The sequence below is a fragment of the Micromesistius poutassou genome (genome assembly GCF_964030765.1).
Source record: "Micromesistius poutassou genome assembly, chromosome: 23".
Lineage (NCBI taxonomy): Eukaryota > Metazoa > Chordata > Actinopteri > Gadiformes > Gadidae > Micromesistius > Micromesistius poutassou.
Window position 1 is genome coordinate 3,083,902 of NC_140293.1, and position 14,636 is coordinate 3,098,537.

Below are 14,636 nucleotides of genomic sequence, written 5' to 3' on the forward strand. Positions count from 1 at the left end.
CACCTCTATCCTCCTCCCTAAAGAGGAGACATGATCCCTAAAGAGGACACCTGTAGAAGGCCTCCGCCCTTCTTCAGGTGTCTTCCTCAGAAAACTCTGGTTACAGATGGTGCTTCACACACACCCGACCTCCTTATCATCTGTATCATACACTTGACCTCTTTATTAATCTGATTTAAACACCTGACCTCCTTATTAATCATTAATTAATTAACCTGTCCTTGCTGTTAGTAATTTTATTATTAAACATAAATAAATTCACTAGTGTCAATCATTGTTTGTTAATAATGAGTTGTTTCATGATGTTATCCCACCGCCTAGCATGTTACCATGGAGATTGAGGACCCTCAGCAGGGAGTGGCCCTGTAGGTCGTCCTCGGTTACCGCAGCGATGATGTTCAATGACAGGTCGAGGGTGACGGCCTGCTGGGATACCATGGGAACAGTGGAGAACCCCCCCACCGGGAACATGTCGCAGGACATGCGGAGGTCTCCAAGGTAACAGGATGACCTTAGACCCCTGGAGACAGAGAGCAGGAAAAGGAGGAGAGAAAAGGAGAGTATGGAGGCCAGACTCATCCTGCCAGCGTGGAAAAGGAGATAGAGGGTGAGACAGAGAGAGAGAGAGAGAGAGAGTAAGGGAGGGAGAAACAGATACAGTGGGAGAGAGAGAGAGCAGAACAGAACCAGAGTGGCTGATTGTCTATGCACTTGTTAAACATGTAACTGTAAAAAATGTTATAAATGTATCCAAATGTGTTTATCAATGTAACTGTGTTAAACATTTAACCAAATTTGTTTATCAATGTAACTGTGTTAAACATTTAACCAAATGTGTTTATAAATGTAACTGTGTTATTAATGTGACCTAATATGTTTTTAAATGTAACTAAATGTGTTGATAAATTTAATTAAATGTGTTCATAAATGTAGGAAGTGTGTGTGTGTGTGTGTGTGTGTGTGTGTGTGTGTGTGTATGTGTGTGTGTGTGTGTGTGTGTGTGTGTGTGTGTGTGTGTGTGTGTGTGTGTGTGTGTGTGTGTGTGTGTGTCTGTCTGTGTGTCTGTCTGTGTGTCTGTGTGTGTGTCTTCCCAGGCTACTGCTGGTGCGTGAACATCTACACGGGAGTGGAGATCCCTGGCACCCTGACGCCTCCGGGGAGACCGCACCTCAGATGTGGTGAATGGCGTTACCCCCCCCCCCCCCCTTCCCAGATCATGAATCAGGATAACAATAGTGTGATGTCTGATCTCCAATTTGGCTCCCAGGAACAATGCACTCCTCAGCAAGGAGGGGAGATGAGGAGGGTAATGAGCACCGATACATTGTCAGGAGAAGTTTGAATGTGCCGTGCACATATCCGTTGGAAACAAAGTCTTGGCACGCTGGTCCTGGTGTCAGAGCTCCATGGTTCAGATGGATGATGATAAATAGCAGAACGCTTCCACCGGACCTACCAAAATCTACCAACAGAAGATCGACCACAACCACAAGACCTACCAGCCCCACCACCAGACCCACCGCCACCACCACCACCAGAGCTACCGCCACCACCACCACCAGACCCACCAGCACCTCCACCAGACCTACCACCACAACCACAAGACCCACCACCACCACCGTATTCTCCACCTGCAGGAAATAGGGTGAGAATAGCTGGAACAGCTGGAACAATTTCTAACTTATTATACTAATATATTATATATAACTATGCTGTTCTAAATTAAAACTTAACTATACTAACTAGCTTAATATCACAGTGGACTTTGTTAAGCGAACCAAACATTGCAAAGGAATGAGAGATCATCCAAAGTAAACTCAACAAAACGCTTCCTGGGTTACGGACAGAATGGAGCAGCAAAATCCTTCCATAATTCATATAATCTATTGCTCACTAACTACCAGCCTATGATTATATTATATCCTATATGACTATATTTAAAACAAAACCTTCTTTACTTGTCACTGCCCTTGTACTATACAGTAATACTATAGTACTACACAACAAAATGTGACCTCTAACCATCCTAACCATTTCTAACCTATTACTAACCAACTCTACAATATAGCTCACAACCCCTATGGCCGTTCTCTCTCTCTCTCTCTCTCTCTCTCTCTCTCTCTCTCTCTCTCTCTCTCTCTCTCTCTCTCTCTCCAGAGCACCTTGTATGTTTGCCTCTAACCATTCCTAACCTCATTACCACCCATCTCGGGTTAGTGTGACAGCTGTAAAGTGTTCCCTCCTGCAGCGTGACCACAGCCAGGATGAGCGGAGCCACCGGGGCGCTGGGCCTCCTGCTCCAGCTGCTGCTGCTGGTGGAGCTCGCCCGCGCGGCCGCCATCAACAGCACCCTGGAGAGGGATTACCACCACCGGACACTCTGCCAGACCGAGCGGTATGAGGCCCTCATGGCCCCCTTCACACCCGGGCGCTTCGTGCCCACGTGTAGTGAAGACGGCACCTTCACGCCCCTTCAGGGCTCGGGCTCCAGAGGCTACTGCTGGTGCGTGAACATCTACACGGGAGTGGAGATCCCCGGCACCCTGACGCCTCCCGGGAAACCGCACCCCAGATGTGGTGAGTGGCATTACCCCCCCCCCCCCCCCCCCCCTCTCCACCTTGTCACCATGGTTACCCCCCCCCCCCGTCTACCGCCACCTTGTTAACTGCCACCGTGACCTTGTCAACATGGTTACCACCTCCACCTTGTTACCATTGTTACCCCCACAACCTCCACCTTGTTACTATGGTTATCCCCCTCCGCCTCTACCTTGTTAACTGCCACCGTGACCTTGTCAACATGGTTACCACCTCCAACTTATCACTATGGTTACCCCCCTCCGCCTCTACCTTGTTAGCTGCCACCATGACCTTGTCAACATGGTTACCACCTCCACCTTGTTACCATTGGTGTGTGGAATTGATCATATTCCACATCACAATGTAAAGAGAGTCACACTGAACATGTGAATAGTCTTCAGTCTGTGTGCGTGCCTGTGTGCGTGCCTGTGTGCGTGCCTGTGTGCGTGCCTGTGTGCGTGCCTGTGTGCGTGCCTGTGTGCGTGCCTGTCAGAACAGATTCGTATGGTGAGCCTTTCGTGGGAGACTTCTGTCCTATTGGTTGGATGAGATATGGCGTACGTTGCTTCATCTTCATCCAAGAACCAACCAGGTGGATCCAAGCTCAGGTCAGAGGGCCACATCTCAACCTCCTGCTAATACCTTCTGATACTGTGTGTATCTCACAGTATGTACACACAGCCTCACATCTCTCTCTCTCTCTCTCTCTCTCTCTCTCTCTCTCCAGAGCAACTGTATGTTCCATGGTGGTAACCTAGCGTCGGTTCACAACCCGGAGGAGAACCGCTTCCTCCAGAAGCTCACCCTCGGGGCCAAGTTCAACTTCCCCCCCACCTGGATAGGAGCCAATGAATGCATCCAGGTACCTGTCTGTCTGTCCGTCTGTTTGCCTGTCTCTCAGTCTCTCTGTCTGTCTGTTTGTTTGCCTGTCTCTCAGTCTCCCTGCCTGTCTGTTTGTTTGAGTGCCGGACTGTCTGTCTCTCTGTTTGTCTGTTTGACTAGCCGTCTGTCTGTCTTTCTGTCTGTCTGTCTGTCTCTCTGTCTATCTCTCTGTCTAGCTGTCTGTTAATCTGCATGTCTGTCTGTTCGTCGGTTAGATAGATAGATAGATAGATAGATAGATAGACAGATAGATAGATAGATAGATAGATAGATAGATAGATAGATAGATAGATAGATAGATAGAGAGAGAGAAATAGATAGATAGATAGATAGAGTGATAGATAGATAGATAGATAGATCGATAGATAGATAGATAGATAGATAGATAGATAGATAGAAAACAACTTTATTAATTCCTGGAGGGTAAATTCCTTTGTTTCAACAGCCCGGGGTTTGGATGTGGACTGATGGCTCGATGTTTGACTATGATAACTTCGCTCGATTCCCAATCCCTACCAACGGAACTTGTGTACAGATGAACTATGGAGGTACAAACACACACACACACACACACACACACACTAACATTCACATACACACACACACACATAAAATCACACACACTAACATACACAAATACACACTACCGTACACAAACACACACACACACACACACACACATAAACCCACACACTAACATACACACACACACACACACACACACACACACAAATGCAGACACACAAACACACTTACAGATGCACACACACGCACACACACACACACACACACACACACACATCCTAACAGACACACACATGCATAAATACACAAAAATGCATACACGCACACAAACACACAATTAAAGATGCACACACAAACACACACACACACAATTACAGACATACACACACACAAACGCACCTCTTTACAGACACATATGCACACATTCACATGAATTACATTACATTACAGTTATTAAATTGACTTTTGTCCAAAGAAATTAACAATTAACTTCAACAATTAAGTAATAACTCAAATATTCCAGGAATCATTAGTAGTACATAAAAGTTACAAAGCTTACAAACACACATCCGCAGTTATGGTGGTGATGATGATGATGATGATGATGATGATGTTGACGATGATGATGATGATGATGATGATGATGATGATGATGATGATGGTCTCGTAGTGAGGAATCTTTGGATGAAGGCTTCATGTGAGTCCACGATGCCCTACATCTGCGCCATTCACATCTGAACCTGTGATGTCATCACCCCTCCATGATGAAAACCAAACTCTCTTCCTCTCTCTAGAATCTTTCTCTGCTTCACTGCTAATGCTTACCACACAGCTAAAGATACCAGGCATGTTACCACTGCTAATGCTACCAGGCAGGCTAACACTGTTAATGCTAACCAGACAAAGTTTATAAGGCTCATTCTAGAATGTTGACAATTCTAATATTAAAAGGTATGCCAACACTGCTAATGCTACAAGATGTTATAAACGCTCTTGTTTTTTGTAAATGGTGATGGATGTTTAGTTTCCCTGACTGTTAAATAAATGCTTTGAAATAATTGTTCTAAATGATGACTTATTATGGCTATTGATGTGGCAAACGTGTGTTCTGTTAATATGACTTTCTAATGAACACACAACAGGAAGTGCTTGGACTAGAGGAATGTTATTTTAAAGGTGACATGTTATACCACCAGGTGTGAGTGTGATTAGCCTTTACAAGCCGTTTTGAAAAGGTGGCATAATATGTCACCTTTAATATTGTGGCGAGCAGCACGGACAGGACGAGACGGGAGCCCAGGTTGAGCAGTTGACTGCAGTTCCGCGCCCCATACACCGCATGACTACGCAACTGCCTTTATTAACGTCTCTGCACTTGAAAACAGAACACAACCCATCCAACAAACTTAACATGACAGTAATGGTGGCAGAAACAATGGACACAAAATGAACAGCAACAGAAACTCGCATACACCCCACAGTGACAAACCCCAACCCATGAACCCCACTGTCGGTACAGTGATAAATAGAGAGCGCCATGTTAAAGGTGCTGTAGGTACGATTTAAGAGCTATTATATATGCTCCTTTTATAAAAGGTGTAGCTAAGTCTTAGCAGCTATTATGAATATAAACTAGTATTATTAAAGATTTATTGGAGCTATTTCCTTTAGGGAACACAGGTGAATATCTCATAACATCACACATGACCTCATCACATCCCAAATTATGTTAAAACATCATGCATGAACTCATAACATCACACATGACCTCAAAACATCAAACATAACATCAAAACATCACACCTGACATCAAAACATCAAACCTGACATCCAAACATCAAACATGACGTTACTTCACGTGTGTGTTATTATTAGTATTTATTAACATTAATTATCTACGGTGCTAACATTAATAGTAGTATTTCTGACCAGAGGCATGTGTACATCCTACAGCCTCCAGGGGGCGCTCCTTCTCCGTCACTCTGCTTACGTCTCTGGTACTCACTCTGCCAATCACACTTCATGTTGTCATTGATTAGAGTTTATTATGAACTTGAGTCATTGCTATCAGTTCTATGTAATGTTTCATAGCATCTGAAATATCGTCAGTTCCTGCTGTCATTTAGATGTTCATGAGGATGTGAACTTTTATAGGAACGAGGGAGACTTCCACTGTCTGTCCAGTGGAAGTCATCACTACGGACTGTGCTGACGTGTGTGAGTTGGAGTCCTCAATACCAGTGTGTTGAAATAGTGTATGCAGGAAACCCTAATTTATTGATAGATGATGAAGAAAGCAAACAGAAAATAAGGAGAGAACAACAGTACACAGGTCATCGGCTTCAGAGTTTACCCCAAACGAGGCGCTGCCTCAGCTTCTGGGATAAATCGTAGTAGATGTTGTCACCTCCTGGCAGAGGGAGAAGACAGAGAGCATGAGGGGGGGGGGAGAGGGAGAGAAGGTGAGGGACGAAGGAGTGCTGACCAGCGGTCAGGGTAGTCGTAGGTCACTTAGCGCCCTGGGGAGAGAGGAGAGACGAGGAGACGTTGAGAAAAGAGAGGAGGAGGCAGAGGAGGAGAGGAGAGGGAAGAGGAGGAGATGATGAGAGAAGAGAGGAGACTAAAGAGGGGAAAGGAGAAGATGGGCGAGGGAAGAGACGAGAGAAGAGTGGAGAGAGGAGGGGGGAGAAGGGATGGGGTTGAGAAGGAGAAAAAGGAGGAGATGAGGAAAGTGGCCTGGGTTTGTGTGTGTATGTGTGTGTGTGTGTGTGTGTGTGTGTGTGTGTGTGTGTGTGTGTGTGAGTGTGTTTGCATGTGTGTGTGTGTGTGTGTGTGTGTGTGTGTGTGTGTGTGTGTGTGTGTGTGTGTGTGTGTGTGTGTGTGTGTGTGTGTGCGTGTGTTTTCATGTGTGTGTGTGTGTGTGTGTGTGTGTGTGGGTGGGTGAGTGTCTGTTTGTGTGTTGTTCCTATCAGAAAAGACTTTGAGACCATGAGTCATTGACTAAACCGTGCTGTTGACTATTGCAACATGGCATGGATAAACGGGCCGAGCATATCGACTATAAAAGCCAGTGCTGCTCTGTTGGTCAGAACAGAGACCGACTCCCCACATTTCTAGAGTCAGAAGAACGTCTCCTTTCTGCTGTCGGAACCAAGCTCTCCATAGAGGGATAGAGATAGAGTGGTATAAGGAAGAGAGTGATAGACAAGTGATAGTGACCATGAGGATTCTGCTGTTACTCTCTCTGTGTGCCGTCTTGGCCTGGGCTAGCGATTACGATGATGAGGACGACACGGTAAAACAAAATACTACTCAACAACGAAAGTCATTTATTGAGTGTTCAGTTTTACTGTCTTCCGATATGATGAGTCAATGTAGGCAGGAAAGAAAATAGGACAAAGTGGGAGTGCATAACATCCATCACTTGATTGGATGCATTTCAATGCATCAAATGTCATTCCGCCTTCTCTTAAATTAATATTTAAATTATTTCACAATACAATGTAATACATGTGTATATAATACAACTTAACATTTAAACATTATACATACCTGGTGGACTTTGAATAAGCTTTAACTGATTTGATTTCCATTTGGATTTCAGGCTCCATTGTCACCCGGTAGTGGTACACAGGTGAGTCTATTTAATGCTCTATCAATACTCTACCTTGTCACTATACTCTACTCTATCACTATACTCTACACTTCTCTATCTATACTCTAGTCTATCATTCTACTCTTTCACCATATTCTACTCTACTCTATCAATCTTCTTGATCACTCTATTATATCACTCTATTCTATATGGCTCTATTCTGTTCAGTAGAGTAAATAATATATATGACAGATTGTCCTCATAGATGATTTTGTGTTTGTGCGTGTGTGCGCTCGTGCGCATGTGTGTGTGTGTGTGTGTGTGTGTGTGTGTGTGCGTGTGCGTGTGCGTGTGTGTGTGTGTGTGCGTGTGCGTGTGCGTGTGCGTGTGCGTGTGTGTTTCTCGTGGTCAGGGAGTCATGGTGGACGCCCGGGGTAACCGACCTGTGACCAGTGGGAGGGACTCTTACTCCCCCACCCGCTACGTCTCGCCTCCCGTCAGCACTGGCAGAAGGTCACTGTCAATACCAAATATACTATATCCTATATATGTATGTATATATATATACATAGTGTATAAAATGAACACATTGTATGTATATCATATAATATACTGTTATAAGACAGTAGAATTGATATGTCTATTTTGATATGTCTATTTTATGTGTTATTCTATGTTCCTGCCCACATTTGTAAAGCATCCTTGAGTTTTGAAAGGCACTATATAAATCAAATGTATTATTATTATTATTATTATTATTATGTCTCAGGTACCGCGGCAGGCCCACCGCTGCTCCAGTGGGAGCGAAGCAGGAGACGGAGAAGGAGCGCCCCGTGGAGGCTGGAGGATGTGCACACGCCTCTGATCAACTGGTCAGAAATACTACTAACTACTCGTGTTAACACCGTAGATAATTACCGTGAATAACTAACTGTTAACAATACACACGCAAATTGTGTGTACTCATGACATCGTGTGGGATTTTATGAGGTCACGGTTGTTGTAACGAGGTCATGTGTGACGTTATGAGGTCCTGTGTGATGTTATGACGGCATGTGGGATGTTATGACGGCATGTGTAATGTGGTGAGGTCATGTGTGATGTGGTGAGGTGTTCCCCTGTGTTCCCTTAGGGCGTTCTCTGTCCGACTGGCTGTGAGCTGAAGACCACCTTGGTGAAGCAAGAGACCAACATCAAGCAGGTATTCAGCGGGTTAAGCTAAGGCTTTGACGAGGTAGAGAGTGGAGGTGGTACCTGTGTGCTAACTATGCGTTCTTCCCTCCAAGGCCATGGGTCCCCTGATCGGTCAGGTTAGAGACCTGACCCGCTCCTCCAACAACATCTACACCTACGTGGAGCGTATGTCTAATGCCCTCAGGGAGCGGCAGAGGGTCAATGATGGTGAGAACGCGGTTATACTCATGAAGCATGAAGCTAGCCTTGAAGCTAGCCTTTAACATGCAGTAAGCATGCAGTTCTTCTTTAGCATTATATCACCTGTCTGCATGCAGTTAGCCTTAAGCATGTTAGCCTCTAGCATGTCGTTAGCTTTAGCATGCATTTATTCTAGTCTTTAGCATGAACTTAGCCTCTTGCATGCTTTTAGCCTACAGACTTAGGCCCTGTCTCAATTCTCCCCCTTCCCCTAGATTTGAGCCCTAACCCTAGATTTTGCACATTCCCGCGAAGGGGTAGGCTGTCCCAATACTTAAGGGAGCAAGGGGGAGTGCTGTTTTCCCCTTAAAATCAACCCTTGAACGCTAGGAGCTGATTTGCAGCTAAGGGCACTAAAAGCAAGTGTTCTTGTTAAGGGAGAGAAATGGGACTGGGCCTTAGGCTTGGAGACATACTCGATTAGCTTGTAAGATCAAGGCATTGCCTTGCTGTTCTATTTTTGATCCGGGTTACTAACTGATATTGGATGTTTCCCTGCAGACAATAGCCAGGTGGTGAGACAGTACACGGACACCCTGGAAGAGGAACATTCTTACATCAAGGAGACCATTGACACTGCCTTCCCCTCTGACATCAGACTCCTGCAGGTAGGGCTGCCAGCACTAGAACTAGGGCTAGCAGCTAGTCACAGTGCTAGGAATAGGGCTAGGGCTAGCAGCTAGTCACAGTGCTAGGAATAGGGCTAGGGCTAGCAGCTAGTCACAGTGCTAGGAATAGGGCTAGGGCTAGCAGCTAGTCACAATGCTAGGAATAGGGCTAGGGCTAGCAGCTAGTCACAGTGCTAGGAATAGGGCTAGGGCTAGCAGCTAGTCACAGTGCTAGGAATAGGGCTATGGTTAGCTGCTAGTCCAGTAGTAGTGCTAATACTCGGGTCAGCAGCTAGCCCTCGTGCTAGCGCTAATAATATGGTTAGCAGCTGTGCCCTGCCCTCGCACTATCAGCAGATAGTGCTATTGCTAAACATTAGACATGGTACTAACTTTTAACCCAAACCATGGCTAACTATGACTAGGGTTAACTATGAAGCATTAAATATCAGTATAGTTGTAACTCTGATGTATTCTATCTTTGGCGGTTAGGGAGCGCTGGAAAAGATCAGACAGAAAATTCAGAGGCTGGAGAAAGCAATACAGACCCAGAATGAGAACTGTAAAGAACCATGCGTCAACAGCTGCCCTATCCCGGTCGTCTCTGGTAAGCTGTACTTATCTGTCTGTCTGCCTGCCTGTCTCTCTACCTGTCTTATATATAATGTATGATATAGGATATGGTATCATACATAATAAAGCATGATATAGGATATGGTATCATACATAATAATGTGTGATATAGGATATGGTATCATACATAATAAAGCATGATATAGGATATGGTATCATACATAATGTGTGATATATTGTACCCTGTATATACTGTATACAATGTTGTGGTCTACGCTCCAGGTAAGGAGTGTGAGGACATCTTCAGAAAGGGCGGCGTTGACTCCCAGATGTACTTGGTCCAGTCTGACGCTCGGAGCCCGTCATACAAGGTCTTCTGTGACCAGACCACCAAGGACGGAGGTCAGCACACCTGCCTGTCTGACTGCCTGTCTACCTTCCAGTCTACCTGTCCCCCTGCCAGTGCGTTGACATGTCTCTCTCTTCAGGATGGCTCCTCATCCAGAACAGGATGGACGGAAGTGTGGGCTTCGGCCGTCGCTGGGACGACTATCGCCGTGGTTTCGGCAACATCGCCTACGATGTGGGCAAGGGCCACTGCCAGACTCCAGGTAGGGTCCTCTGGAGCGCAATGCATTCTGGGAGTTCTGTTCTGTTAGTCAGTGGCCTGTAATTGTACCCTTTACTTTGCTCGTGTGACAGGGGAATACTGGATGGGTAATGAGCGTATCAGCCAACTGACTAACATGGGCCCCACTGAGGTTCTCTTCGAGATGGAGGACTGGTCCCAGAACAAGGTATAGAACCCCCCCCCCCCCCCCCTTCCCATAACGCATACACAAACACACCTGCGAAGGCTCAAGGTCGAAGGTCGACAGCTTGCTAAGCCCCGCCCCTCTCTGTGTTCAGGTGCAAGCCATGTACAGTAAGTTCACCATCCAATCAGAGGCCAGTAACTACGTGATGTCGGTGGATGGCTACTCCGGTACGGCGGGAAACACCCTGTTGGAGGGCGCCACTGAGCTGTCTGGAGAGAACAGAACCATGACCATCCACAACGGCATGATGTTCAGCACCTTCGACCGCGACAACGACAAATGGTACGTGTATGTGTGTGTGTGTGTGGGGGTGTGCTTGTCTTGAGCTTCAGCAAGCTCTTTAAAGAATGGAGGTGGGGGGGGGGGGGTTAAACGAGTGATCTCATGAACCAATAAACTTCCTTTAAGGGAGATAGTTAGATAACTAGCATAAACTAGCTGGTTAGCTTCTTCAGCTCGAAAGGTTGCTTCAGAAGATGGTTATATATCGTCCTTTGTACTGTAGTTAGTTGGCATCTTAAGCTAATTTGCTCTCTAAACGTCTTGCTCTCCTCTAGGATTCCGGGCGACAGCAGTAAGCAGTGCTCTAAGGAGGACGGAGGCGGTTGGTGGTACAACCGCTGCCACGCGGCCAATCCTAACGGTCGGTACTATATGAGCGGGTCTTACACGCGCAGAATGGCCAAGCACGGCACAGACGACGGCATGGTGTGGATGAACTGGAAGGGCAGCTGGTACTCCCTGAAGGCCATGAGCATGAAGATCAGACCTTACTATCAGCCCCAGTAGAAGGTCTAACACACACACACAAACACCCTGACACAAACTCTCTAACACCACCCGGACAGACTCTGATATTGCGGCTCATACGTTTACACGCGCACACGTCATATGAAGTGATGAAACGATCCTAAAAAGAAAAAAGATTTTTTTTATTTTATTTTTTAAAGAAACTAAGGCTTTTTTAACTTGGATGGAATATTGGACATTGAAGCAGAATTTTTCAATTAAATGTCTTTGGTACGATGGAAAGTTACAACAGAATGTTACAACGATGAACCTGTGTCAATCGTTCTGCTGGGTGCGTGATGTCAGTGTTTCAGTGTGTGATGTTGTCAGTGTTGGGTGTGTCAAAGTACTCATTGTCTTAATAAAAACCCACTGACTTCTAATGTCTTGTGTTGTTTTCAATACTTAAAAACAGCCTCGTCCTGAAAGGTTGCTTTCTGGACCTGCGTATTCTCCTTATGACCACACCACCACCATATCAACCAGAGACAGGTTCAACTTGTACACAGACAAATTACCGTCTTGAGACCATCTTTCTTGGTTGTTAGACTGTTAGACTTTTAATATTACAGTAAAACCTGTTTCTCATAGTACTACCTCCTTTAATATTACAGTAAAACCTGTTTCTCATAGTACCACCTCCTTTACTGTTAGGGTAAAACCTGTTTCTTATAGTACCACCTCCTTTACTATTAGGGTAAAACCTGTTTCTCACGTACCACTTTGATATTATATATATAGAGAATAAAATGAATCAAAGGATAATACAAATAAATCTATTTTCCATCAGACTCCATGACAGTACTCGTCTTACTGTAATAATACTGGCATTATTTATTCTTCACGATAAAACAGCCTGACTCTTCAGTAGTGTTCGGGTCATGTTCCTCCATAGCAGTTTCGTAACTACAACTCCATTTGGAGGTGAGTTGTGGCCCGACACGGAACCAAACCACAAAAGCATCAGAGACTCCGGTGTGCTCAGAGTGTCCTGGTTGACCAGAGGATAGATGTGATCATGTGACAGCAGTCTCAGAGGTCAGGTGATAGTTGTGATCATGTGATAGCAGTCTCAGAGGTCAGGTTTGAAGTTTGAAGTTTATTTATTTCACAAAGGGACAAAGTATTTTGATGAACATTTAAAAAAAAAAAAAAATGTAAATATACTGTAAATAAATGTAATAGATTATAGCCAAAGGCTAATTTCCCCCATTAGTCCCTGACAGGTAGATGGTCCCTAAATAAATTTGAAATAAAACAAATCAGAGTAAAACATCATATTATACATAATAGACAGGGTTAACAGATCAGCAGCAGTGGACAAATTATAAATTATCCCAGCTAGTGACAACAGGTTTGATTTTCCAGAAGCCATTTTTTAAGATGTGAGGTGAAAAATGAGGTATGAGTTGGTAGTTTGCGTATTGCACTTGGTATAGAGTTCCAGGTATTGGTTGCTCTATATGAACAAAATTGCCTGGCCAAAGGCACTTCTCCTAAAGGGAACATTGCAATTACTTCTGGAGCCTGCTCTGGTTGTGCTGTTTGTGTTCCTTTTGATATATTCCTGTAAAGGAGGTGGAGCTAAACCATGAAGGATTTTAAAAACTAAAATAGAGTCTGTGTATTTCACAGTGTTTTCCATATGTAGCAATTCAAGTTTCTTTAAAATCTGACAGTGATGATACATTTTAGGTTTTTTATCTAAAACTTTTATAGCTTGTTTATATGTTGACTCTAGGACGCGTGTCAACGCGTTAATGCTGAAATGTGATATGCCGGCGGGCCAATTGCTTTACATTAATTGGGGACATTACATTATAACAGGGTCCGCAGGCGGAATTGATGACGGGGGGGGGGGAGGGGGGGAGTACGGGCTGCCAGAGTTGACGCGCCAGGGTTACCGCGCCGAGGCACGCGTTAACGCTGAAATGCGATATGCCGGCGGGCCAATTGCATTACATTAATTGGGGACATTACATTATAACAGGGTCCGCAGGCGGAATTGTTGACGGGGGGGGGTGGGGAGGTATGGGATTACGGGCTGCCGGAGTTGACGCGCCAGGGTTACCCTGCCGAGACACACGTTAACGCTGAAATGCGATATGCCGGCGGGCCAATTGCATTACATTATAACAGGGTCCGCAGTCTGAATTGTTGACTGGGGGGGGGAAGGTATGGGATAACGGGCTGCCGGAGTTGACGCGCCAGGGTTACCGCGCCGAGACGTGCGTCAACGCGTTAATGCTGAAATGCGATATGCCGGCGGGCCAGTTCTGATAGACATTAGATATTATCTGGCGGGCCGGATTAAATTACACTCCGGGCCGGATTAGGCCCGCGGGCCGTAAGTTTGACACCCCTGCTCTAGGGACTTTAGAGTCGTCTGAGGCCCAACTTGTTATGCAATAGGTCATGTGAGACATGATCATTGCATCAAAGTATAGCCTAGCTGCTTCAAAAGTAAGATTCCTTCTTATATATCTAAAGTTGGACAAGTTCAATTTCATTTTGTTGACAGCTTTTTTGTGTGCTGCTTGAAATTGAGTTGTGAGTCCAAGATCACACCTAGGTATTTAAACTCTTGAACTACTTCAAGCCTTTTCTCTCTTACTGTGTCAGTCTTATTTACCCTTTTGGAGAAATACATAAAAACAGTCACATTTAAGTGCAGGTGATTTGCACACATTACTCATAACAGCTGTAAGATTTTTGCAGCTTGCGCTTTGTCTTTAGTGTCAACATATAGTACAGTATCATCCGCATACAGTTGGCAGGTCACTGTTGGTGGACAGTGACTTGCCAAGTCATATATGAATAAGCTAAATAATA

The 14,636-nt window shown here is 45.1% G+C and overlaps 3 protein-coding genes across 3 annotated transcripts in view; 2 read left to right on the top strand and 1 right to left on the bottom strand.

The window, feature by feature from the left end:
• Positions 1-436: 436 nt before the first annotated feature.
• Positions 437-6,979, top strand: eslec (eosinophil lineage-specific marker; the record flags this gene model as incomplete). Its single annotated transcript, XM_084487491.1, has 10 exons — positions 437-498; positions 1,095-1,104; positions 1,268-1,306; positions 1,434-1,532; positions 1,638-1,645; positions 2,249-2,577; positions 3,079-3,188; positions 3,308-3,442; positions 3,908-4,010; positions 6,960-6,979. The coding sequence occupies 10 exons, from the start codon at positions 437-439 to the stop codon at positions 6,977-6,979; spliced, it is 915 nt and encodes a 304-aa protein (XP_084343617.1).
• Positions 6,980-7,060: 81 nt separating this feature from the next.
• Positions 7,061-12,187, top strand: LOC311368316 (fibrinogen beta chain-like). Its single transcript, XM_084487110.1, has 13 exons — positions 7,061-7,282; positions 7,592-7,621; positions 7,995-8,095; positions 8,352-8,454; positions 8,715-8,783; positions 8,869-8,983; positions 9,518-9,624; positions 10,117-10,231; positions 10,480-10,599; positions 10,686-10,808; positions 10,900-10,994; positions 11,107-11,297; positions 11,573-12,187. The coding sequence occupies exons 1-13, from the start codon at positions 7,208-7,210 to the stop codon at positions 11,802-11,804; spliced, it is 1,476 nt and encodes a 491-aa protein (XP_084343236.1). The 5' UTR covers positions 7,061-7,207; the 3' UTR covers positions 11,805-12,187.
• Positions 12,188-13,673: 1,486 nt separating this feature from the next.
• LOC311368323 (fibrinogen alpha chain) overlaps positions 13,674-14,636 on the bottom strand; it is a 3,460-nt gene continuing 2,497 nt past the window's right edge. The window contains exon 4 of the mRNA XM_084487118.1: positions 13,674-14,636. This exon is cut by the window's right edge and continues 648 nt beyond it. The gene's annotated coding sequence lies outside the window, so the exon portion shown is untranslated.